Raw genomic sequence first — 26,892 nt, 5'->3', positions numbered from 1 at the left:
AACTTATTTCCACATTTGCATGCATTCACACAGACACAAATCCTGCAAATGAAAATACTGAAATCACTTGCTATTTCTCCCCAACCTTGTGCAATATGTGCTGGTTTCATGAAAGATGAAAATGCAGGGAAATGCCAGAAATTTAACACTGTCACACTTGTTGTAGTACATCCACACACACACACACACACAGTTCGAAATGGTGGCACATTCATTCAGTGACACCTGCATCTTAACAGCAGGCTCAAAATGGGGAAAAAATTAAATACTGTGTCAATGCACAAGTTAATAGCCTACTACAGTATACTCACACTCACATACCTGCTCTCTCTCTCTCTCCCTCTCTCTCACACACACAAATGTATATCTAAAAAGACACCTGCATCATGCTGATATGGGAGCTTGTGTGTGCATCACTGCAAAGATACACACATATTTACACACACAAATTGTACCTGCTTATTTTCATCTCTCTCTCTCTTGGTCTCTCCCACCTTTCTCCCCCCTCCTGTTCCTCTATACCTACGCTAGGCGCTGGGCCTATAGGCTACTGCACATGCTGACATCAGCAACCAGCAGCGCCCCATAGACACCCCCTACCCGCACCCACTCTCACACACAACACACACACCATACACATGAAACGTATATCACGCAAGTCCCACGCGACTGTGACATGAAATTACTAACAAATGTGATTGATGGTGATCAACAGCCTCATAAAAAGGACCGCTGGTTCATGCCCCCTCGTCTTAATTAACTATAAATTACATGTCTAGCATTTCCTCTGTCATCTCCTGTAGCCTACCTCGCATGGGCTTTTATTGATGCATCTGCTTGTTACACATTTGTCATTAGGACTTAACTTAAAGCCTTTAACTCATGGCATAAGAAAAAAATGTGAGCCATTCAGTCAGACATATGTCTGCACATTAGGCCTACCTGATCCTCGGGCAGGGCCTACAGTAGCAGCTTTTACTCACTGTACAATGCCAGGTAAAGGATATGGCCATTCGGTGATCTTTTTGGCGTATTTTCTGACGAAGTTATCCTCACTGAAAATGAACAGCGAGCGGTTGACAGTGAAACAGTTCTGGCGCACGGGAATGGGGTTATAGAGTGCCATAGTCCGGGCTCTCTGCGCCATAGACTGCTTGTACACTCTCTGGGTCCCGGGTCCTCCGGGTGGACCGTGGCCATGGCCGTGGCCGTGTCCGTGTCCGTGGCCGTGGGGTCCTCCTTGCCTGCTACCACCGCGGCCGCCCGGGCCCCCTCCACCGGGCCCCCCGCCATACCTGGACTGTACCTCATCTCCGAACCGCGCCATTCTGTGGACACCGAAAGCCAATCTTCACGAAGCAGCGGAGAAGGAGACCAATGCTCAGCTGTGCAGCCACACAACATTACATCCCATCTGGATCAGAACGTCTTATATGCACAACGGGTTGTCTTGTAAGCTTATGCTGAACACCTGCACCCGGCGAGCAGTATATGCTGGTTTTAGCAGACGAGGACGCCCATGTACCGTCTCTTCTCTGTGCGTCTCTGCCAACGGCAAATTGTGGGTGTGAGGAAATTAAATGTGTGGTCGGTTGGCTGACTGGTTGCACTGTAGGGTAGTGCTGTGGGGTGTCTCAGTCTTAGTCGGTTCTTATATCCGTATAAAGCAGATTTCGCCCCCAACATGAAATCATGGGGAGAATGTAGCGAGTTAACATGAATGTTTCATGTTCTCCATGGTCCATGCCTATATCAGAGCGCACCAAAGCCTCCTGCACCTTTCTGGATGATTTATTTCTTTACTCTCATGACAGCATGTAATGACAGTCTAAACGCCTCTAATATCACACAGGCCTCAATAAATCAGATTGTCGAAAATAAATCTGAAAATAATTAACAGCCTATAGCTACGGCCGTGAGTGACGTTCAACTTGGCATTTTGGAAATAGTCGCGTTTCCTAAGACTTAAAAGGCATTGAAAAGGGAAAAGCTACTATTATTTATTTATTTTTGAAACATCCGCAATGTTTGGCAGAGTGTGTGGCAATAATGTGGCTCCCGCCACCTTACAGTTGTTTTACCAGTGCGCTCTGACAAGCCTTGAGACCAGGAAAATTGTGACATTTATTATCAATGTGTCTTATTTCAGAGTAAAATACCGTTTTCCTTTGAAATGTCGGTGTCATTGTTGTCGAGCGCTGTAGATGAAATTATTTTCTCAAACGAATTCAATAGCATCCTCCCCCGTTGAAACCATCATCTTCTCTCCGTAACCTGCGCGGCCATCCAGAAGCTGAGCAAGGGACACACGGACGGCGTCGTCAAAGACAAGGGTATGACGGCCGCTTCTCCGCCGTCTTACACCCTCTCATGATCTTGGTTTGGCTGTTCGAGGTGCAGCAGTGCCGAGAAAGTCCCTCACCATCCCCGCCCCGAAAAGTCTACCTTCGTCCGCACTGATAAGCCCAAATGTCCTGGCAGCGCGTCCTTTCTCTCTCTCTCATTGGAGTAGGGTAGAGTGTTCCTCACGGCCTCCTCTCTCTTCGTTCAGCGGCCCCAAGGGGAGGAGGAGAGGGACAGACGGAAGGATGGATAGATGGATCGGTGAATGGATGGAGACAAAAATGGAAGGGAGGGGACCGGCTGTTTCTTTGGAATTCAGGCCGGAGTCTGCCTATAAATTAAATAAATCGCACTGCGCGCGAAATCGTTGTCTTTCAGTTTGTGTGAACTATAATGAGAGCCTGGTCGGTTCTGCAGCCGCAGCACATGACGCACGCAGCTCGTCCAACTTCCAGACGGATGTCACGGACTGAGGCATCGTCTATCGCCTGTTTATTTTAAGCTGCTTCGGGCTATAAGCCAGTAGGACTGGACCTCTCAAACCGTCCAACTCCAAATCAATTTTAAATAATGCGTAAAATAGCCTGTTGGCGTGGAGGATGAGGTGACATCGGCAACTGTGTGACTGTGTTTCTCATTTCCTTCCACCTCTGTATAAGAGTGTGTTTCATAAAGACTTAGTAAGTATGCTTATCATACCCAGATGCGCGCGTGTGTGGCGGAGAGGCGGGGTGTTGGCATCATGCAGCTCGTGCAAAGATACAGCTGCAACCCAAGCTGACAATGATTGCGCGCGCACGGGCGCGTGAGTAGAGTAAATGCTCGTCAAACTGTGCGCGCGCGAGTCTGTGTGTGTTTGTTAGGGAAGGTGGAGGGGGGAGGCTATTCTTAGCAACAGACATTTGGAAATTAATGGACGAAGAGAGCTCTCTTCTCCCTCCCTCACCGAAACCGAGTCTAGGATCCTCTTCCCCGTCTCCTCTCCTCTCCTCTCCTCTCCTCGAGGCTTCTCTCAGAGCTCCACCAAAACACTGGTGCCTGTTCAAGGTGCGACCATATGCTTTGCGCTAAAGCCCAGGCATGGCAAAGATTTTCAATGACACACAGAGAAAACAAGGGCAACGTGGATGGACAATGTCGAGAGATAATAAGAACTGCAGTCTCTTTTCTTGTGATAACATTTCTATACAATACATTAATTCTGTGAGTGAGTTTTCAAACCTGGTTTGGTTCAGCGAAACCAATTTCAAACTGAAATCCCCAAAGATTCAGTTTCAGTATGAATACCGATTTCATTTCCATGTTTGACTGTACAGGATGATTTTATTGGATTTTCTGGGTAGAGAGTGGAAAAGATAGCAAAGAGTGGTCTTATATTCAATGAATGTCATGAGTCACTCACAACTACACCGTGAGTAAAGTACTGGTGCCACGTTATGCTAAGCCCCAGGGAAGAGGAGAGGAAAGCTGTAGATCACAACACCACAGGGCAACATTCTTTCAATCTATTATGTGACCTAATTGATTGACTCCAGAAATAGTCGCCTCTGTGAATGGGAAATGATCATACATATACAGATTTAAGGGTGACCGGGAGAATGAATTCACCTCTCCAGGAGACTGAATCAGGAGAGAAACCTTGCACGTGCGAACGCCAATCGATAACAGCACGACCTTAAACGTCCATCCGATATGTCAGAAACGGATCATTTTACTTTGTGTCCACTTAAGCAAGGCTTCCGCCGTGAGAGCGAGGCTGACCCCACCACAAGGGCATGCAAGAACACACATTATAATTCCTGATCATAAGCAAAGAGAGAGAGAGAACCAGATAGATAGATAGATAGATAGATAGATAGATAGATAGATAGATAGATAGATAGATAGATAGATAGATAGATAGTCACTGAAAAAGTATAATGATTAAAAAAACTATAAAACATCCTTCTGCAGTCTGCTCATCATGATAATACCAGTGAATCAATCCCAAGTACAGAACTTGTGCCACATTGACACGCCGACCTCCACTGCGTGAAGAGGATTGTGTGGTGGACAGTTTGATGGGTGACTCCCATGCAGCTTGTCACTTGAGCACAGTTACTGGATGAGAGATGCAACCTTAGCCAAAGTGGTATACCACCAAGCCCCACCTTGACTCCCATGGTCTCTTTGCCTCTTGAAAGCATCTGGTACATGCCTGTCTGTGTCCAGTTATTGCTGTGACAAGGCGCTCCCAGACAGATACTCACATGACTGATGCTAAAATGTACAACTTTTACTACCAAGAAAACAAAAATGTACAACTTTAGGCATGCCTTGGCTACTGGGGTGACAGTAATGTGTGTGTGTGTGCGCGTGTGTATGTGTGTGTGTGTGTGTGAGAGAGAGAGAGAGAGAGAGAGAGAGAGAGAGAGAGAGAGATTTTAAAGCCCTTTATTGCATTACTGTGAAGGATAAACAAAAACATTAACACCATAAAAAAGCTAAAGAAAAATATACAATATGATGTCTTACAGTTTAGTCTTGTGCTAGTTTATGACTGTTTTACATTTGAATGATGTTGCATGTTACAGTGGTCTCTGCAGTTTGTTACACACTGTCTCATCTTAGCTGTCTAAAACATTTAGCAAAACTAAAAGCATGATGCAGTGAGCAAATATGACATTTATTTCATTCTTGTGTTTCAAAAAAGTCTTCCAATTTTATAAGCTGTTATATCTTGTGTATGTGCGTATTCACAAATGTGTGTGTGTTTACACTTGGGTGTGATGATCTGTGAAATTATCTATTGCCCTTCAGAGCTGGAGCCTTTGAGGAGCAGCAGCCGTCTGTCCAAACCTGTTATTCCACACAGCCAGCACAAGAAGCACTGAAGAGCGACAGCTCCAAGGCCACCCATGCATAAAACATTGTTACCTCACAAGAACACATACACTGTCTCCATGGAAGAGAGAGAGATGCATAAAAAATTGTGTATTTATAGCATATTTGGCTGAGAAAAATAATGCAACATGATAGGCTTTCTTTGTTCTACAACAGTGTCTTTTTGAGTGAGTGTAAATTGTAGCCTGCATTTGACAAGGACAAAAACCACACCCCTGTGCCTCATTTGAGACAAGGAGAACATTTTCTTTAAGACAGCGGTATACAAATATAATAAATGAACGACACTTGAGTATACAAGTTCATAATGGGTTTCAGAAGAAGGTAGGTGTAACAAGATGTTTGATCTGTTAGTATCTGCGACCATGACATTATGACTTTGAATCCGTCAATCTCAATGTCTTTACTCTCTACTATGCACTGTCCTCTTCGTAATACCAATAAAATTCTAAGATCATATGGCAATGCTCATGCTTTTTAATAGAATTTACAGTATGTACACTATTGGCATATTTCAGAAGAAAATGTGCGATTAACTTCAGGTAATGTTTTACATTCTGTTTGGATGCTGAAAGCAGTAGCACTGGCAACCACATCTTCTAAAATAAAGGTAATGATTCAGCACAATAGGATGGAGAAATTAATTAAACTTTTGATGACTTTAATCAAAAGGGGATGATGCGAAAATGGACAATCCTAACCTTTGCTACCACCCTATAAGCTAAATATGTTAAGACTTGGATACACCTATATGATACACCTATATTTTGTAAATTTAAATAAACCACTAAATATGGTGGAAGCATGGTCTCCACTGAAAGTCTCTAACATGATTAAAAACCATTCATTCCATCTCAAAAGTTTAAAAGTGTCAGGATTGTTCTCTGTTTTTTTTCCTTTCTCTTCAGATGTTCAAATAGTGGGTAGCTGTGAGGCTGGAGCTCTGAGACGAGGGCCTAAAAAGGAGTGTCGTGACTCAATGATTCATAAGGCTGAATAATTCAATGGCTGAATGCATGTAGAGCACTCCGCCCCTGCTGAACCCGGTCCTCCACAGACCCACATGTAAACCTCTGCAAGACTGGTCTGATAACAGCCAAACATCAGTTAATGGCATATTGCAATATGTTGAAAAAATGCTATTCCATTGCCATAACATACATCTTTACATAACCAGTGTGAAAAGTAAGGTAATTGAAGATTCCAGTGTTCAGCAATTGAAAAGTTTTAGTTTAACATCCAATTTGGGTCTAACTAGCAAAGAGGCAGTGTTACCAAAATTGATACAAACTTTAAAGGATAATAGGATCATATAGTGAATGAATAGAGCACATGCACATACATCACATACACATAGTGAAGAGCTGGCAGACCAGCCAGTTCATGACCATGGACAGAGCCAGACGGGGATGACGCAGAGCATGTGGGAAACCATACTGTACTTTCATATGCAGTACTCCAAACCTAACTCACATGCCTAAAATCAGCAATCAAGGCAAGGTGGAAGAGTAGGTGACAGTGGTCAGTAGCTGAACTTGCCATGTAAGGCTTCAGTTTCTCCTTAAGCTGGTGATGGCTGTGGAACCCCATGAGACAGACTGGTTGACAGGATAGATACACAGAGACAGGTATGCAGACTCACAGCTAGACAACAACCCCCTTCTCACTGCCTTCTCCCTCTGTGTGTGTCCAAAGGTCCAGCTCACTGTGTGAGCTTCATTTAAAAAAGCACTCTACTGGTTTAGCATTTCACTCCCATAACATTGCTGGACTCAGGATGGATATAAAAAGTGACATCACTTGAGGCAATTTACCAGATTTCACGCAGCTTCCTGTGGAGCCACAAAAGGCTTTAGACAACTTTTCTATGCAGTAGTACTCCCCAAGCCTGTAAACAGACATTGATGTGTAAAATCAGTGGAGTTCCCCTTTAAGTTAATCTTACACCCAAACCCTCACCCTTACAAATAAATGATTCTTTATGTTAAAACAAAAATATTGTCTCTGTGCTCCACCAGTGCTGAGGTATTTCTCTCCTGCCAAAGTGCTACAGTAACAACCACTCTGTCCTACTTTATTAATTTTTCATGATTTTATGATGTATACAAATCTTCAGATTATCCTACTACCTTCTGACTTCTTTTCTGCTTATCATCGTGCAGTAATGGCAGAGAGGTTCCACACATGTATTTCTCCAAACTGACCACTGCCAAGTATTTTTCTGGTGATTTTCAGTTTAATTGCATGATTCAACAGAAGGCATAATGATGCCTCCAGGACACGCTGACCGATGATAATGCAGTGAATCGTAGAGGCTTTAAATGAGTGCACCAACTGGGAATTAGAATATGAACCCAAAACACTCATCATGGCTGGATGAATGTAACGCTAGGGGCAGCAACATGGCATCCAACAATGAAATGGTCATCACATCAGTTGTATGTGTGTGTGCGTGCGTGTGTGTGGGGGGGGTGTTATTGTGGATGCTCACTGACCGAGACCAACAGCCGGCTCACAGAAGGAGCACTAATAATCCTTGTATATATATGCAGTGGATGTGTTTAGATGTGCATGTTACATGTATAGGCTCATGCTCACATGTATGAAAAGCAAAATGTGTCTAGGAGTGTGTGAGAATGGTGGATAGATCAAAGTGCAATACACCCACAAAAGAAGTTTTCAGCCTGCTGAAATAAGCACAATGCATTTTTAAACATCTAGAATTATTAACCTAGTCGGTAAGTAGGGTAACGCAGCTGGTTCTGCACAAGCAAAATCTTCTTTCTCCATCTGTTTCTCGATCTCCTCCTCGGCTCCCTGACAGTTACCCCTTTTAGATCAGATCTATCTGATACAGAATATAAACATCAGTTTGAAGCTTCACAGATTTCCTATGAGTGTAAAAGAGATGCCTCACTTTCCTAGTATACCACTCGTTCACTAACATAGGGTTTGCCATGGAAACAAAGTAAAACGAGGGAGCAGAAGAGAGAGGGTGGTAACCTGTCCTTAGTGGTAAATAGGCCAACGTTTTTTCTGGGGGAATCTCTGAGGATGAAGTCACCACTTTATCTGCTCTCAGAACTCTCTTCTCTCTCTTTTTTCATACTTCATACTTTCTTTTTCAACCCTTCAAATATTTTAAATAGGTTCTCCATCTCTCACCTTTCACTATGTGGGGCCATAAGGGACACAGAAAAGACAACATGGTATTTTTTCTGTATTTAATCATTTCATTCTGTATTCATTGGTTTCTTTTATTCTTGTTCTTATTTATTTAATTCCACTATCATTCATTTCTGATTATGATGGAGGCTGTCACTAAAGTATGACACATAGTGAACATTTAAGTTATTAATTACTTTAAAAAAGAATGAAGTTATTAATCTGAACAAAATCCAGGCGCTTGTAATCAAATGGATGCACCATGTAACACATTCCAACAGCCAGCATTACAAAACATGACCTTTGTGAGTGTTTTGTCCACCTGCATTTACACACTTCCTCTTCGAATGTTTTACTTTGAAAGTTTTCACCAGATGTTAGCACAGGTGGAGGGGACAATGACCTGAGTAGATTTGCAATCAATAGTGTTTACTGCCCTCTAGTGGTGAAGAACTGCAACATCTGCATTCACTCTTTTCTCCTTATTGCCACTCTTCCCTTTGCGTGCTCATACCCCAGAGCTACGAGAGCAAGGAGAAGGCCTGCACATAAGATAATATACAAACACATTTACTGAGGCAAGCTGTTGGGCAGTAACAGAATTAACAGTTTTGACGGTAATTCAGATTTGTCACCACTGTCCATTTTTGTCTGCTTCTCAGAGAAATGTGTAAGAATAAATGTCACCTTCCCAAGGTTACTGTGTATGCCACAGTACACACCGTAATTTAGGTGACAATATTTTTTAAATATTTATTTAATGTTATTTATTTTATTTACATTTTGGACTATTTGTCAAATATCTTTCTACTCTCAACTTGATATATAGTTAAGAAGAAGAGTAAAGAAGAAGAAAAATCCTCTACGTGACTGATGCATTTTACTGCTTGAAGACTGCGCTCCCCACAATGCATTGCGTTTTCAACATGGCGTCCCACACATCCACTTGACATATGTCGTCAAGACCAAAACGCAGTTTGACGTTAAAAGGATCGTGTAGCGAGGCTGACTAATACTATTTTAGACAGGAGGATGAAACTGTTGCTGTCAGTATTAAAACGAGTCCATAAACCACCTGTTTACGCCAGTCACCAGCGCCGTCTGTGCTCTTGTGCCAGCAGCGGCCTGATACCTCTCCGCTATGAGGCTCTCATCGTCGGGTCAAGCCCGGAGCTCGTGCAGACTCTCGGCTCGCAGGTGGAGGTGAGGACGGGCTTCATCACCGAGGAGGAGGAGGGAGCTCTGCTGCGAGAGCTGGAGCCAGGCCTGAAGAAGAAACGCTACGAATTCGACCATTGGGACGATGTAAGCCATGTTCATAAGTACATGGTTGATAGCTATAACAGGTCTACACAGATTTCACGCATGTTAGCCTATTAAAGGTTCGTGTGGAGTTGCAACGTCACGGTGGAAACGCACACCTGTTACCAATTTTAAGATTAATTTAACACACTTAGTAATTGATAAGATGTTAGTACATATACGAGTAGTTCAAGGACCACTTCACCATTTGCTATCCACAGATGGACCGTCTTTCTGGGTTTTGTTTTTGGTTGGTTTTAATGTCAATCCCTTAATAAAAATCCCCTTTCAAGAGTGTCCTGGTCACGATAGATAGCAATATCAATTTGTTACAACCAACGTGAAAATAAGAAATTAAGCAAGAATTTAACACATGCATGCAATAGACTTTTACAAACTTGACATTATCATGCAAATGTCTTCACTGGCTCAAGTTGACATAGAGTACAACCACAGGCAGGCTGTGATATTAGTGATATTATTTCTGAACATCATTTCACAAATCTGTTTTGAACCTATAGTTGGGAAACAAAGCCCCACACTCTTGACAAATGTTAATCGTACCCAAAGGCAGCTTGTCAGAAAGTTGGCCTTTAAATAAATATTGCAATGGAAGCACAGGTGTGCACCATTGTTTCTCAAGTACGGATGCATTTGAAGTGACAGTGACATTGACTTTATTTGTGCTGTGTCCCTTTCCCCACGTTTAGGCTATTCACGGGTACCGAGAGACTGAGCGTGTGAGGTGGGAGGCGGTGTGTGAGGAAGTCTTGAATCGCGTCCGATCTGTAGCATTTCCTAAGGGTAGTCCACTCCTCGGGCCTGTGCACATTCTAGATCTGGACAAGACTGGATACATCAAGCCTCACATTGATAGTGTCAAGGTTATTTTTCTCTTCTTTTTTTCTCTCTCTGCATGTGCAGTGCTACATACAATCAGCAACAGTCATGAATGTAAGGTTCTAACAGGGACAATATCTTCAGCACAGTAACCTTTGGAAAAAGCTTTTTGTGTGGGCTGAGCTGTTATCCCTGCTGTGCTCTTACTGTCATTTTGTCTGTCCATCTTCTAATTTTTCAGTTCTGTGGTAACACCATTGCTGGGTTGAGTCTTCTGTCAGAAAGTATCATGCGCTTGGTGAAGGAGGATGCCACCAATGAATGGCTGGACCTGCTGCTGCCCCGACGCTCCCTCTACATACTGAGGTTCAGTGTATCCTGCACTTGGTTCAAATAATATATTTATGTATTGTTTGAATATGAAGCATTTGAGTTCTTTATTACTACACAGGGCTGTTTTGCCCAGGAAAACTACAGGATGAGTAGCACTCAAAAGCAATCAGTAATGCATACTGCCGACACATATATGGAGTGTGCTGTAGTTTATCATACTCTGCAGGATACCTAACAACATGAACTTCAAACAGTGCAGTAATGTTTCATCCTGTTCTCTTCACACCCATACAGGGACCAGGCCAGATATAACTTCACTCATGAGATCCTGAAAGATGAGGAATCTGTGTTCAATGGACAGAGAGTGCCTCGGCTGCGTCGTATCTCCGTTATCTGTCGGAACCTTCCGGGCTAACACCCACTTCGGCTCAGCTCGGATATTAACAGAACATAACCTGCATTTAGAGGATTATGTCAGTGTTCTTTTGGTTAATATATTGTTATTATATACAGGTATGGTGAAGTGTCCAGGACATTTACTGCAGTTGAGACACTCTCCATACTGTGCTTTTGAGAAATATTGATTGAGTTGTCGGGTCACACCTGTCCCATTCAAGAGTACTAAAATGATCTGTTCTAACAGAATGGCTGATTTAAATAAACAGCAGGTTTCTCCACAACAACTGCACCAGCTTGGCTGTAGTTTGAACATCATTTCAGTTACCACTCACTGCTGGAAAGGATATCAGTTTTAAAGGTACAAAGTGATTCTGAGTCATGGTTTCATTACCATCACTTTGGTGTGTTCCTCTACTTCTGTATAATATAGAGACTCTTTGTGAATAATTTCCAAATAAAATTAAAGTGAATTTGGATGCAATAAAGGCTGTTCTTGGTTTAGCATGTGAAGCTGCTTTGTGGGAATCTGCTGATTTTGTATGTTTAATAAATCTAATATGACAAATATAAGTAAGAAGGCAAGGCATAATTCCGTTTAGCTGAGTAACTTTCTACTTTCTGACCCCATTGCTGTGAAAAGCATCACCTTCCCTGAGTGCTGAGAAGTGGTAATGCCACTAACAGCTTATAGACGTGCTGATATCAAAATTCCTTCACCTTCTTCTTCATAGGTAGAGGGGAGCTCTTTGCATTTTCTTCCGTGCTCAAACATGTATCTCAAGTTCCGCTCACTTGATATTAATTCAAAATTCAAACTGACACTGCTATTGATTGGTCACTGATGGCATGCACAATTTCTTTCCACGACACGTGTTTGCAAGCCACTATTATGTAAATGTGTTTTATCCCAACTATTTTAACTACTTAATATATGTGTCACCATTCAACTGAAATTTCCACTTTTGCTTTGTGCACTAATCCACATATATGTATATTTACTTTTATGAAGTCTAAAATACATTACAGCCAGTAGATGGTAGCAGCTCATCTTGTCCATGAGTCAAAAGGCAGAGACATGTTGTAGGAGGAGTCACAAATGACCTCACACACCTTAATCCTGTTCATTGCTCCAAAGTGAAGGGGGAACAAGCCGAAACAATACCTAGTACACAAAAGATCTAAAAGTACTTGTACAGGACTGCCTACAGTTAGGCAAACCCAGGTTAGACAAACACTCTCCAGTGATGTCCACACTCACCTCAGCCCTCTAACACATAGGTAAGGAGCATGAAGGCATTAGAAATGTGATACATTTATGTTACTTGTATTTCTTCAGCTGAGATTCCTAATTTATGACAATATGATATCTAAGTTTGTGTAATCATTTGGTTCACCTGCTTTTATTAGAGCACATGAATGTAATGTATTTGTTTTGATTATAGTAATGCAACAAGGAAAATATTTGAATCATGACACCTTTTGTCTTTGTAATTTTCACTCTGTCAGCACAGATATAGAAGATGGGGTCAGAGATCAAAGTAGGGCCAATGCGTGTCCTGGTGACTGGTGGATCTGGGTTAGTGGGCAAAGCCATTGAGCATGTGGTGCAGCAGGAAGGTGGGAAACTGGAGGGAGAAGAATGGATCTTCCTCTCCTCTAAGGATGCTGATCTTATGTAAGTCGCTTCAATCGTACTCTTCTAACAGAGTGTGCCTGCAAACAAATTTGTCTGTAATTGATGCGTTCCAACACTAACATCACCAGAGTTAGGGAGTTGATTTTCGTGTCATAAAAAAAAAGCACTAATAATAATGCAACAAGGGTTGGATAAAAAGCACTTACTATAGAGTGTCTGTTTTAGTCTGTTTTATCTGTCAGTTTAAATCACCACGCCTACCACCTCATGCTTTGCATCTTAGTGTTGAGATGGGGTGTTGCCTGTCTGTCTATGTCTTTCTTGTATGCTTTATGCCTGCTGGAGGAAACATCATTAAATTGTAAAAAGTAAAACTAATTGTACAACCACTGCATTCAATAAATTGTTAAAAGGAAAAAATGCAGAGCATGTATGCACTTGTTCAGCTACACTCTTGTTAATGCACTCAGATATATAGTGTATGTGTTTGCTTTCAGTGAGTCTTCTACTGTAATGTACTGTACACTGAGAAACTCATTCACTTCTCCTACCAGAATTCCAACAGGCACCTTAAGGTTACAAAGTTTTCAAACCTGTATGTTTTTCCAATCTCTATCCAATTTGAAATGAATGTGGTGTCAAAACACGAACAGAGATGTTGGGCAGACCAGGGCTGTGTTTGAGAAGCATCGTCCCACTCATGTCATCCACCTAGCTGCAAAAGTCGGAGGACTCTATCTACACATGAGGGAGAACCTGAACTTTATGGTGAGATAATCCTGCCATGCAGTACATTAATGATCCACCACAGCTGCCAAAAAAATGGAAATTGTAAACTGTTGCAGGAAAATGTATTTTAACCTTACTGCAAACGTGGGGTCTATGGAAAATATCTACATAATCTTTTAACTGTATTGGCCGGTCAGTGACAGTCTGACACCTTCACAGAGGGACAACATCAAAATCAATGACAATGTACTACAAACAGCCCATGAGATGGGTGTCACCAAGGTCGTGTCTTGCATGTCCAGTTGTATCTTCCCTGACAAAACCACATACCCCATTGATGAGACCATGGTAAGCTTTTCTTTAAAAACCTTTATTTACCCAGTGTAGTTGCTCTTCTTTTTTAGCAACACCCTGCCTATATACATATCAGTTATTTTTTAGGTAGTGTCAAGCTTAATTTCAGGGAGATTTATGGTATTGATAGGTCGGAAAGACTTGGGCAATGCTGAAAATAATAGAAAAACAGTGGTATTGTCATATTGTAAATTAAGAAAAATACATTTAATATGGTGACACTTAAATTATCTGGCTTTGTTTTCCAAGAAGGGCAATCCCAATTCTCAATACTTGTTTCTCTCAATGACTCGACAGTAAATCAGGGTACAGTGTTGCTACAGTGCAGCAATTATTACTTTGGCAAAGGGCACTGGTTGACATTAACTTGTTGACTGTAACTCCCCACTCTCATAGATACACAATGGATCACCTCATGACTCCAATTTTGGATACTCGCATGCCAAAAGGATGATCGATGTTCAGAACAGGTAAGCAGCTGCGCAGTGCAAACAGGGGAGTAGTGTAGACACATGGGTGAATGTGGCATACATTCATCCTCAACAAAGGGCTGTGGAGGCAGCACCTGACCAGGCAAGTAGTGTCTTTTTTGTCTTTTGTAGCTTTTATTTGATCTGTGGCTGTGCCTTTATGCCTAAGTACAAACCACTGCTCTGTTACTGTGAAAACATCCATAATTGATTGTTATACACTGAGCCACAGACCAGTTCAATTTGTGAATGTCATAAAGCCAAATGGGCTCTAGGAGGGATCAAGTTAACGATTTCCATGCATTTGAGCTATTGAGGGTGGAAAAGCAAACAGTATGTCTGATCGTTACTCTGTATGTGTGTCTGTGTGTTGACAGGGCATACTTTCAGCAGTATGGTCATCGTTACACAGCAGTCATCCCGACCAACGTGTTTGGTCCCTATGACAATTTCAGCATTGAAAATGGTCATGTGCTCTCAGCACTCATCAACAAAACATACAAGGCCAAAAGTGATTAAGTCGGACACACTAATCCATCTTTATACACAAAGGGTGTGAATATCACATACAAACACAGACAGTAACCAGGTAATAGTCTATTTTCTTGTGTCTCTCACAGAGGAAGGAACTCCTGTGAATGTATGTGGCTCTGGAGAGCCTAGAAGACAGTTCATCTATTCTCTGGTATGGTATCTGTGTGCTATAACCTGTCGTTTGAGAGAACTATATTATACAGTATGTGATTTAAGAATGTACAGTATATATTGCCCTTAAATTTGACTGTATATGTATGTGCTTATATGAAAATGTCACTGCATACTGAAACTATCTTGGCCAAATGTACCTCTGACTGTATTAAGATGTGATGTCCTTTATCTGTGTTTATTCTCAGGACTTGGGCCGTCTAATCATTTGGGTCCTGAGAGAATATGAAGAAATTGACCCCATTATCCTCTCTGGTGAGTACAGTGCTATGCTCACCCTTGCATTATAATGCGCTTCTGGGAATCTTTGTGATTGTGTGATACACCAAAGAAAATGGGGAAAGTTATTGCTTCAAAACGTAAGAGGTGTGAGACATAGCCGCTATATGTGCAGTTCATTCATTCGCTTCTCACTGCTTTTCAGTGGGTGAAGAGGATGAGGTCTCAATCAAAGAGACTGTGGACATGATTGCAAAGGCTCTGGACTTCAAAGGCAAATTACATGTATCCTTTCAACATTCTCCAGTGATCCTACACCTTGTGCCCATAGACCAGTTTATCATACTGAGATATGTATGCATCTATGGTTTTACTTCTGAGATGCTTTCCTAAACCTGGGATATACAGTACATTTCCTACTGTTAAGAGATTCTTAACAAAAGCTTCATAAGGAGTTGCTGGCTTTAAAGCAAAACATGTAATTGGATATGACAAAATTATGTGCAAAACTCTTTTTTGAGCAACCACTTTCAGGGAGGCTTTATTTTTCCAAATAAATGGTGGTTATTTTGGTATTAATTCAAATTATACTATGCTGTATGTAGCCCATTAAGCACAAAACCCACAGAATTAAAATTGAGTCTCCCCTTGACCCCTAACATCAGTTTGACACCACCCTGTCTGACGGCCAGATGAGGAAGACAGCCAGCAATGCCAAGCTCAGACGCTACCTCCCCGACTTCACCTTTACACCTCTTAAACAAGGTCAGAGCTCACTGTACTGTACATCTTAATGATAAATAAGTAGAGTGCTGCTGTTGTTTTTAGCACATGTCAATTTTAATGTGACAAAATCTTAACTGTATGGCAGAAAAATTGAAAATGTCCTATAAAATGTTATCTAATAGTGCTGCATACATGATAGCACAGAGGCAGCAGAACAAATCCATGAAACTAACATCAAAACATGTTCTATTTATAACAATTTATGTAACTTATGCACTGTAACTTGTCACACAAGCGTGATAGGTTACAATAATAAAAAGCCTTGGGAAGCCTGTGCTTCTCAACATACAAATGAGAGACCTGTGAGTATTTGCATGCCCTCTCAGCCTGATGGTGATTTGTTTTTTTTCCTGTCCTTCTAGCTATAAAGATGACCTGTGACTGGTTCGTGGCCAACTATGACACTGCCCGGACATGAAGTGACCAAACACTAAACTGAAAATTAACACTATTCTTTGGTTCTGGTATCAAGCAAGTTGTGTGCAATACTGGTTTATTCAGCGCCACATTAAACAATACTGTACATATTCTCTAGTATACTGAAGCCTCGTCAGCTTTTAATCTCTGGAAGGAATTTCACATCAAGGTATTATTAGAGAGGTTTCTTTAGCTACATTTTTCTTAAATGTTGAATGAAACAGTTTCATCATTTGGAATGATTTGATTTTCCACATCTGCATCTACTCTATATCTTTATTAAATGGTTTTTATGTATTAAAATGTCACATTTCCATACACTAGTGTTTGTATAATAATTTAACAAAACTAATGAAAACAAACTGTATATGACAGATGGGGTAGAAAGAGAAAAGCCTTACAGATTTGAAATTTTATTACAAAATCTTCTACCTTTTCTAAGAAAAACAAGTTAAACACTTTTTTTCCATTCATCAAGCTCTAAGTTAAACTGTTTACACATGAAGAGAAACCATATTGAGCTGTTTTTCACTCAACATTAACAAGGTTTCTGTTTTTATTTACTGTGAGATTTCAGACTATGAAAAACAAAACAACTCAAGATGCTTAACAAAATATTTTTTGATAAATGCCACCTGTGATGACAGTTTCAACCTCCTGTGGCATGTCACAGCATAACCTGTTTTAAAACAGACACAAAATCTCTCTTCCAGGGATCAGGGCTTTCTGAAAAACACCAACATTTTTCACCTTAACAGTTTCATTTTCAGCCCTTTTCACTATTCTCCATCCTCTCCACCACCGCCACCTATCATCAGTTATTCAGTGAGATAGAAGTGCATTTTGTCATTCACATTTTTGCGCTCCGGATTGAGGCGCTTCAGGATCTGTGCCAGCACGTTTACAGTCTGCTCACTGCTCAAACCTGTACGCTTGGTCTGGAACTTCTTCAGCAGGTCTTTGGTGGTCATCGGTTTACGGATCAGGTAGCGCCGCACCGCTTCCTCTGTTAGCTGCACATCACTGTGGAGTAGATGAACAGAAAAGAACACCGTTTTTACCCTGTCCTCAAACACCCAGTCAAACTATTTCTTTTTAGGCTTAAATGAAATGTCTGTTTGTATTTTGATGTCAATTGTGATATATTTTGTTTCACAGTAATCTCAGAATAAATAAATAACTTAATATTTCTTAGAGGCATAAAGAAAGACTGATAAAGTACCTTGAGCTAGGAGTGGATTTGCCTGATGGGGGTTGAGGCGTAGTCTTCCCAGAGGGAACAGGGCTCTGACTGCTGGGCTCCATCTTCAGCCTTTTGGCAGCTGGTGAGTCAGTGCTAGGACCTGGAGTCTGTCTCTTACCTGTGGGAAAGAGAAATTTAGCTGAAATGGAATAACAAAAGAGGGACCTCAAGTTTCAGAGTTGATAGCCACGTTTGAAAGTTTCACATAAATAATTAAAACGTCTGTCATGCGTCTTGTTTAATTATAATTGCATGGGTATGTGTATTTGTGTTGGGGTGTATGAGCAAACACCTTGCTCTAGTTTGCTGGCAGCAGCACGGAGTGTATTGGAGGTGGAGGCAGAGTCTATGGATGGTGTCCCGGGGCGACTGCCAGTCCTGGAGCTGCCTGCAGAGCCACGCCCACCTCCACGTTTCGGAGGCGTGCGCTTTTTCTGAGAGAGGGACAGAAAGAGAGATTTTGAGGAGAACAAAAACAAAATGCAGAACCATTCACACATTCACTCCCAGAGACAAAATAGCTGCTAAAACAAACTCAAGAGTTCTGCTGGTGTACAGAATTTGCATGTTACTAGAGTTGTGATAGAGCTACATTATTGACTCTTAGTAATACTACGTGACAATTAATGACTGTAACTTATTGTGTTATTAATGATCAAGTGGATTGTTACGACACAAACAAATTGAAATTGAATTCTAAAATTTTTTTAATTAGCAAAAATAACCTAGAAAATGTACAAATATCGATTTTTTCAGCCACACACACACACAAATCACCATGAACAGAGCGGAGGCCGTCTCTCCCTCGATGTCACTGTCGTCTGAGCTGTCCGACTCGCCACTGCTGTCTGTGATGCACAAATCCATACTCAACTCAAATCGAGCAGAAAGGAGTATCATTTAACACCGCTCATGTTTATTAAGACCTCATTCAAGAATGGATTTTGTCAAACCGTCATCTATGTCCATGAGGTCCGTACCTTTTTTCTTCTTCTTTTCCACTTGGACCGGGGTTTTCTTTCCTTCCTCTTCTTCTTCCTCCTCTTTTGCTTCCTCCTCGTTCTGTTTCTCCTCCTCACTCTCTTCCTCACTCTCAGACGCCTCATCGATCCCTATGAAAGGACAAACATTTGGAAGGAAAACAATCTAAATACCAATCATTCATTCAGTAAAGCCAATAAGTTAAAAACACTGAAATACTGCTGACATTTTAAAAGCTTTCAAGTATATTCAGTGAGGATTCTCATTAAACTCATGACATAAGAGCATATATTAATAATTAATAGATTGGTCATATTAAACAGTAGATTGTCTGACCTTTAGGAAGGTCCTCTCCTTTGCTGGGCTTTCCCTTTTCTGGCTCTTCGTCTGAACTGTTTTTGGAAAACAAAATCACATACTAGTAAAAGAAGCAACACAACAAAAAAACAAAAAACAAAACATACATTGTAGTGTCCATAAAGAGCGTGTCTTGTGTGCAGCAATGCAATGGATCTGACCTGCTTTCATCCGACATGTAATCCACCTCTAGACCCTCGTAGTCACCGTCATCGCTGTCCTCCAGGGCCTCGTGGTCATTGCTCTTTCTCTTCTTCTTCTTTCCTTTCCCTTTCCCTGTGTCTTTCTTTGCCTTTGTCTTGCTCTCGCCATCTGTCCAATAAAGAGAGTGGTGCACAAGTGGTGGAAAAAAGAAAATCACATGATGTCAGAGGGACACACGCGATTAATAGCAAATGACTTGGGAGACTATTCAAGTGCTGGTGTTTAACAATACGTTTATCTAAATTTGGGGGCATATTACAGAGGGAAAACTCTTCCTTTCTGTCTTCAGTCCCATCTGGTTTCTCTCTCCTTACCTTCCCCCATACTGCTGTCACTATCATCGCTGCTCATCTCCAGGTCGTCTTCCAGGTCATGAATGCGCAGGTCGCCCCCTCTCCCACCCTTCTTCTTTTTCTTCTTCCCCGACTTCTCATTCTCATCTTCCTCATCCTCACCACGCTCCTGCTCTCGGAAACGTCTCTGAAGCATGATGCTGAAGTGATTCACCACCTTGTTCCTTCTGTAAAAGTGGGGGATTGCCTGATATTAAGTGTTTGACACACATGCAGCAGTTGGGTAAAACTTAAATACTTATTATTTTTTCACTACAAACAACCATCCCTCCCCATTCATCCCCTCTCTCACCTGCCCCACTCCTCCTCAGCCTCCTCAGCAGTGAGAGTTCGGTGCTTGGCCAGCGGTGTAAAGTTGTACCAGCCGTGGACAGGGAAGGCCTCAAAAGCTCCATCAGGACACTGTGTAAAGATGTAGTAGGATGCATTTTCTGTAACACCACCCTTCCTTTGACCTTTGAACCTGACATAAACATGTACACAAACGGAGGGAGAGAGTAGCTGTATTGAAAACAGTAGGGATCCCCCATCAGGCCAGCATATTCAGTAACATGGAGATAATTTGAAAAAGAAGTATTTCTTTATATTTCTACAAATGTAAGTTAAAATCCTCTACAGATTCCAAGTAATTGTCTGAGAGATTTGTGTAAATAACAACTCATAAACAAAAACAGTTTCAGGTATATCATAAGTACAGTATGTGTGTGTTCCCTCCGGACCTAAACAGGTTCAAAAAGAGATATGTTGGTGGAAATGAGAGTGAATCAGAGCGTAAAGAAGAGTCTTTCTCCCCACCTCTTGCCGGCCTTGCCGTTGACCTTGAGAATCCAGGGCTGGTCCTCCACTTTGAACTCCCGTGTAACAATACCAAACTTCTTCCGCCGCGCTTCCTCACGCTGTTTTTTGCCAAACTCGCTGCCAGCCGCTCCTTCCGGCGTCTCTTCCTCCCCATATATCCTCCGAGCACTCATGTCTCTTTCCATACGAGCCTGGGAAGGGAAAGGGAAGGAGATGTTAAGAAATGTAAAACTGAAAGTTATTCATCTTAGACTTCAGATATTCTGTATTGTTTTACTTCTATTTGTGTTCTTTATAGGGTAATCACACTGCTTGTCATTTCTCTCTCAGTACTGACAATGTGCCCTGCAGCTTAAACTATCTCTCATGTGTAGACAGACTGACATGAATCCCACCTGTGTCCAGGTTGAACAGTTGACTCTGTCTCCTGAATTGAAAGCCATGATGTTGTACTTCTTGCTGGTGTTTCTATGGGACAGACAAAGAGACATCCAAACAAAAAGTCATTAACTTTACCTGCTCATTCCTATTGAGGGTCACGGGAATAGTTGCCAGAAACTAATTCACTGCAGATATCGCTATCGTCATGGCAACGGCTGTGCGTGTAGATACGGTGGCAAGTAGCTCCCTAAAACTCAAAATTTTTGTTTTCATTTGTTATTTTCTCGCCTTCATTACGGAAGCACGTATTACTTCTGACAGTAATACACTCATCGACATCGGAAAAGGAAGTGCAGTGGACCTTCAGACGATTTCACGGCATCTCCCAGCCTGACAACCAGACCGGTCAAGCGGTGTGACCGAAACAGGAAGAGAGGAAAGAGAGGCGGCATAAGAGCTAAGCTAACCCAGGTCAGACCTAAGCCCTCATCTTTACTGAGATCACAACATCCCGGATGAAGCTATCGCACTTGACGGGCGGAGCTTGTTCTGTGCTGACAGAACACAAGACTCCGGTAAGATGAGAGGTGGCGGCCTCTGTGTTTACATCAATGATCCCTGGTGTTCAAAGGCAGTTAAAGTGGATGGACATTGTTCCCCAGGTGAGTGTTTTTATTGCTAAGATGTCGACCATATTATCTGCTCAGTGAATTCTCCAGTGTTTTTCTTGCTGCTGTTTACATTCCTCCAGATGAAAATTCAAAATACGCACCTCAGGAACTGTATCAGGTCATCAGCAGTCACATGACAAAATAACCAGAAGGTGTTTTTATTGTAGCTGGTGATTTTAATCAGACCTCAGAACTATTTTACCTAAATTCCACCAGCATGTCCATATTCCCACCAAGGGATCAAATGCACTGGACCATGTGTACACAGATATACCTGGCAGCTACAAAGCCCTCCCTCGCCCCCATTTTGGTCAGTCAGACCATATTTCTCTGCTTCTCCTGCCTACTTACAGTGGTGTGAAAAAGTGTTTTCCCCCTTCCTCTTCAGATCAAACAAATTTAAATATTAGTCGAAGATAACACAAGTAAACACAAAATGCAGTTTTTAAATGAAGGTTGTTATTATTAAGGGAAAACAAAATCCAAACCTACTTCATACATCAGCAAATGTGTTGATGATGTGGTGATCACAAAGACAGTAAAAGTCCCCAACCAGAAAGCCTGGAAGAACGGAGAGGTGAGGGCTCTACTCAGAGCCAAAAAAGCTGCCTTTCAGTCAGGACACAAGGAAGCTTACAACATGGCCAGAGCAAGACTGAAAGCTGGCATCAAGGAGGCAAAGCTGAGACATCAGGAGAGACTGGAGAGAGACCTCAACACCAACAATGCCAAAGATATGTGGCAGGCGATCAAAAACATCACAGGCTACAAAAGCAGGAGTGCCCCCTTTATGTGTGAGGCCACGTTACTAGATGAGTTAAACACATTGTATGCTCGTTTTGATCTCCCAAACAAAGAATCAGCTGTAAAGTCTACTCTGCCTCCAGAAGACTGGCCACTGTCAGTATCCACAGCAGATGTGAGAAGAATCCTGCTGAGAGTGAATATAAGTAAAGCTGCTGGGCCCGATAACATCCCTGGCTATGTACTAAGAACATGTTTCAATCAGCTAGTTGATGTTATTACTGACATTTGTAACATATCACTGTCACAGGAGAGTGTTTCCACCTGCTTCAAGACAGCCACCATCGTCCCTGTACCTAAAAAGTCTAGTGTCTAGTCTAGACGACTACCGCCCCGTGGCTCTCACCCCCATTCTGATGAAGTGCTTTGAGAAACTGGTTCTCCAGCACATAAAGAACAACATCCCACCCACCCTGGACCCTCACCAGTTTGCATACAGAACCAACAGATCCATCTGAGAGATGGATCTCCACTGCCCTCCCACTCAGTCTTCACACACCTTGAGACCAACACCTACATGTTGTTTGTTGATTTCAGTTCAGCATTCAACACAATCTCCCCCATGAAACTGATTGGAAAACTTGAGTACCAGACTCTGTAATTGGATATTGGACTTCCTTACAAACAGACCCCAGACAGCTCAGATTGCCAGTCACACCTCCTCCACTTTAGCGCTCAACAGTGGAGCCCCCCAGGGCTGTGTGCTCATCCCCCTCCTGTTCACGCTGTACACACATGACTGCGTGAACACCAACATCGAGACAACTCTGTGATGTTTGCGGATGACTCCACCATCATCAGCCAGATTATAGACAACGATGAGACTTTATATCGAGAGGAAATCAACAATCTTGCAGAGTGGTGCACAGAGAACAACTTACTGGTCAACGTCATCAAAACCAAGGTGCTGATCGTTGATTTTAGGAAAAAGGAGGCAAAGACACACACTCATGTCTACATCACTAGAGCTGAGGTGGAGCAGGTGAATAGTTTTAGGTTCCTGGGAATCAGCATCACAGAGAACCTGACATGGTCCTCTCACATCATCACCCTGGTCAAGAAAACTCAGAAACGGCTGTATTTCTTAAGGAAACTTAACAAGGCAAAATTCCTGTGCCAAGTTCTTATTAACTTTTACAGAGGAGCAATAAAAAGCATCCTGACTGGAAACATCACAAACTGGCATGGAGGGAGGGAAGGAACTAGCATCTTCTTCCCTCAGGCTGTGAGACTCCTAAATTCATCCTCAGTACTTCACAATGTAAAATAGTTTTAATTTCTACTGTATATATATTTTTTGAGTAGCATAAAAGGGAACTATAAAACAAAATCTCATCATACAATCCTGTGTTGTAAAATGATCAACAAATCTAGCTATCTTGTATTTCAACTAAATTCACATTAACACCTACAGTATAAACAACTCATCATGCAGTCCAATAAATCAATTTCTATTTGTAAAGGCAGATTTCAGCATCAACATCAGTGTAAAGGGCTTCAACAAAGGATGGTACATACATAGAATCAAAACATGCAGATCTGATTAAACTCCTGTTAACATACATGGTACGTCTGTCACATTAAAAACAGTTCTATATCCCATAATGGAGCATCTGCCTAATTTGACTGCACTAAAGTCATTTCATCTACAGTCACATGCATTCACACTGCATTAAGTGAAACTTAGGAGTGAGAAATACATTTGTATATTATTATATTATATTTGCATGTCAGTCCATTACTCACTTGGGGACTCGCACAGTGTATTCTGTGGCTGAGGAACTGCTGCTCCCCTGTAAGACAAACACATTCAGAGGATTTCTTTTAGATGGCATCGTCTCAGCACTTTGCTTTTCCCATCTGTACTGTTATTTGAAGGATATGCAGTATCAAACAGACAAGGGCCTCTTTGAAACTTCATCACAGTACTGTGTAGCGTGATGGGCTGAGGCAAATAATGCTAATAATACATGATATGTGAAGGCTATGTACTTACAGATACCATACAGTTAGCGTGTCATAAGTTTACAGCAGCGCATATACACGACCAGCCTTCATTAACATGGATATAAAAGTGAGATTTTGTATTTTGTAGTTGAGAGTAGTTCAAACTTACCAGTGAAGTCATGGCTGGTCGTCTCTCTGGACTTTCTCACCACACATGCAACAGCTGCTTCCGGCTAGTTGGGTACGTTAGCGTTACACTATTTAAAAAGAAGAGTTGCGTTAATAGGCCCAATAGGCTTAACCAGGTTAAATGTGAATCAAAGGCAAAGTGGCACTAGCGCTAATTTATCAGTAGGTTGTTGGCAAGTTTATCCAAGCCAGCTGCCCGTAGAGTGTTGATGTAGTTAAAGCTGTGTGTTTGTTGGGGATACCAGTGAGATACACTGAGCGAGCAGACAACTAAAAATTTGATTTAATCCACTGTAGCATTATGTGAACAGAGAGCACTGGTTTCCTGTTTCCATGAGGGTTAACTAACGTTAAATTAGTATTATTAATTAGTAAACGCAACGAAAAACTTGATAACGTCATCTACTGAGAGGTTTTTGTACTGTTTATGTTAGCACCTGATGCTAAAATAAAAACAGCAACTAATTTAGCAAGCCGCTGCAGTCGAGCTATCGGGGAAATCCAGCTTCAAACTCACGTGGCGTTTATGCGAAATGCAAGTTGTGCACACTTACAGAAATCTAGAGTATTAAGACATTAAACAGAAAATATATATGTATAATTTATGTATATAAAGCATCCTCGCTGATTTACCGGTGCGCGTACTCCCACCGTATTTGTTCCGTTAGTTTATATAGTCGACAGGAATGTTAGACTGGAAATAATGGTTCCTAGCATCCCGCTCCGTCCTCCCTTCTTTGTTTAACTTAGCTCATGGGCGCTCGGGTTGGCCCTGCTTTCAAGCCAGCTTTACTGTACTCACGGAAAAATACCATAATTGTGCCCACTACTGCGCAATGAACATGCCCATTTCATAATAATTTATCTTTATTTGTTTCTCATTCCTCAGTCTGGTGACTTTATTTTGAACTTTAGTATTCACAGGAAGTGTAACTATGCTATCACGTCTGCCTTAACACTGGTATAACTATATCTAGCAGATGGGACGGTATACGGTATTCATACACTGTCACCCGGTGGTCAAAATGCGTAAATACACCAACGTCTTTGGTAAAACTTTTATTTTGAATGTTTTAAACGGAAATATTAGGCGTACAGTTGTAGTTACTCCATGTCACCTAAAGAGGGCAGCGCACTCGTGATTTTGGCAAATTTAAATAGAGGTAAAGAGAAAAGGAGACTCTCGAGGAACCGATATGACATGCAAATTGAGGGTTACAGATGGCGGCAGCTGAAAGCCACTTTTTGGCAGCCTTGCAAACTATGCTAATGTCACTTTATACCATAGACTGTATGTCTGTGCTTTATAGCATAAGAAGGTGATCATGTTAATGGACTTGAATGTTAACTCAACTAATGTGGTCACAGTGTTGAACTGCAATATATTAAATTCAGCAATAATAGCATATTAATTCTTCCGGTGAATGCTTTCAAAGTGATAAAATTAAGCAAACAGGAAATAAAATAATCTTCAAGAAAGGACCAATAATATAATAATAATCCGTAACATTATCTTAATTAGGCTATCATCTCTATGTCATTAAAACAACTCCCTATCAACAGTTATTACCAATACTGATGTTACTGTTGTTGTTTATAAAAATCGTACTAATATTGAGTTGTATGTATTTAAATCAATTTTGATTGTACTGATATTAACACTTGCCATTCATTTAATTGTAGTGTTGAAGTTCCTCAGGTCAAACATCCCTCCACAAGGGATAATAAAAAGGTAATAAAAAAATAGATAAATTAATAAATAAAATAAAACAACCAAAAGAGACAGTCGTGTTTCTAATATTGTGTCCACCACCGAGGTATGTAAATTGAGATGGAAAAAACCTTCACAGAGGTTGTATTTATTGCAGGCCTGATCATTGAAAAGCATTACATTGTGCAGAAATTGTTTGAAAACAAAGTGTATATCATCAAAAAGTTCCCTTCTGTTTCAAATGTATTTATTTATGGTAATAAATTATGGCATGTGATAGAATTTTTTTAATTTATTAGTCCATTCTGAATAGAAATTACACAATTACATTGTGAGAGGCACCTGCGATCTTCTCGAAATAATGTTTTCATCTCTTTAATCTCATTCCTTCTTTGTGTATGATCTCACTGCAGTATTTACACTGGATGTTACAGTTGAAGTAAACAAGACCAGGCAAGCAAGATATCTGGAGTGTGACACTCATTATGACATTAAAACCTGCTGGCTATACTTGTTCTGCCTTAAAAACGTCAGTCCCCCCGTTTGTATTTGCAGGGATTTGTAAGTTATTTACATACAGCCTTAGATGCACTACCATGTTACAGTTTTTACAGACAAATTGTCCTGACAGGTGAAGCACGCACTCTCTCTCTCCTGAGGTGTTTCACTCTT

At 41.4% G+C, this 26,892-nt stretch overlaps 4 protein-coding genes across 44 annotated transcripts in view; 2 read left to right on the top strand and 2 right to left on the bottom strand.

The window, feature by feature from the left end:
- Positions 1 to 3,080, bottom strand: part of cacna1aa (calcium channel, voltage-dependent, P/Q type, alpha 1A subunit, a) — an 80,308-nt gene extending 77,228 nt beyond the window's left edge. For 6 of the 35 annotated variants that reach the window (XM_044180469.1, XM_044180465.1, XM_044180468.1 and 3 more), the window contains exon 1: positions 1,008 to 3,060. In XM_044180469.1, the coding sequence (XP_044036404.1) occupies positions 1,008 to 1,327 (320 nt within the window). In that variant the 5' untranslated portion in view covers positions 1,328 to 3,060. Of the gene's footprint in view, positions 1 to 1,007 lie in introns of all 35 variants that reach the window. The other 29 variants (XM_044180493.1, XM_044180470.1, XM_044180472.1 and 26 more) reach the window with 12 other exon arrangements.
- Positions 3,081 to 9,291: 6,211 nt separating this feature from the next.
- alkbh7 (alkB homolog 7) lies at positions 9,292 to 11,766 on the top strand. Its single transcript, XM_044180463.1, has 4 exons — positions 9,292 to 9,696; positions 10,404 to 10,577; positions 10,775 to 10,899; positions 11,161 to 11,766. Exons 1-4 carry the CDS (start codon positions 9,424 to 9,426, stop codon positions 11,279 to 11,281), a joined length of 693 nt encoding a protein of 230 aa, XP_044036398.1. The 5' UTR covers positions 9,292 to 9,423; the 3' UTR covers positions 11,282 to 11,766.
- Positions 11,767 to 11,853: 87 nt separating this feature from the next.
- LOC122868471 (GDP-L-fucose synthase-like) lies at positions 11,854 to 16,899 on the top strand. Of its 3 annotated transcripts, XM_044180461.1 has the most exons (11): positions 11,854 to 12,543; positions 12,772 to 12,940; positions 13,555 to 13,669; positions 13,850 to 13,978; positions 14,381 to 14,454; positions 14,832 to 14,965; positions 15,075 to 15,139; positions 15,348 to 15,414; positions 15,584 to 15,663; positions 16,044 to 16,143; positions 16,527 to 16,899. In XM_044180461.1, the coding sequence occupies exons 2-11, from the start codon at positions 12,786 to 12,788 to the stop codon at positions 16,580 to 16,582; spliced, it is 975 nt and encodes a 324-aa protein (XP_044036396.1). In that variant the 5' UTR covers positions 11,854 to 12,543; positions 12,772 to 12,785; the 3' UTR covers positions 16,583 to 16,899. The 3 variants fall into 3 exon arrangements, with proteins under 3 accessions (XP_044036396.1, XP_044036395.1, XP_044036397.1); XM_044180460.1 differs by having other exon boundaries at positions 11,854 to 12,940; XM_044180462.1 differs by lacking the exon at positions 13,850 to 13,978 and having other exon boundaries at positions 11,854 to 12,940.
- gtf2f1 (general transcription factor IIF, polypeptide 1) lies at positions 16,195 to 25,292 on the bottom strand. 5 transcript variants are annotated; one of them, XM_044180454.1, is made up of 14 exons: positions 25,143 to 25,292; positions 24,490 to 24,577; positions 24,120 to 24,166; positions 20,913 to 20,985; positions 20,515 to 20,708; positions 20,012 to 20,182; positions 19,681 to 19,886; positions 19,324 to 19,474; positions 19,142 to 19,197; positions 18,805 to 18,936; positions 18,602 to 18,672; positions 18,117 to 18,258; positions 17,804 to 17,963; positions 16,195 to 17,604 (listed from the first exon to the last, which is right to left on the bottom strand). In XM_044180454.1, exons 2-14 carry the CDS (start codon positions 24,499 to 24,501, stop codon positions 17,400 to 17,402), a joined length of 1,620 nt encoding a protein of 539 aa, XP_044036389.1. In that variant the 5' UTR covers positions 24,502 to 24,577; positions 25,143 to 25,292; the 3' UTR covers positions 16,195 to 17,399. The 5 variants fall into 5 exon arrangements, with proteins under 5 accessions (XP_044036389.1, XP_044036393.1, XP_044036390.1 ...); XM_044180458.1 differs by having other exon boundaries at positions 17,804 to 17,942; positions 25,143 to 25,289; XM_044180455.1 differs by having other exon boundaries at positions 25,027 to 25,168.
- Positions 25,293 to 26,892: the final 1,600 nt, after the last annotated feature.

The sequence above is a fragment of the Siniperca chuatsi genome, linkage group LG21, assembly GCF_020085105.1.
Source record: "Siniperca chuatsi isolate FFG_IHB_CAS linkage group LG21, ASM2008510v1, whole genome shotgun sequence".
NCBI classification, from domain to species: domain Eukaryota; kingdom Metazoa; phylum Chordata; class Actinopteri; order Centrarchiformes; family Sinipercidae; genus Siniperca; species Siniperca chuatsi.
The sequence above is the reverse complement of the archived record's forward strand: the minus strand, read 5'-3'. Positions and strand labels throughout refer to the sequence as shown.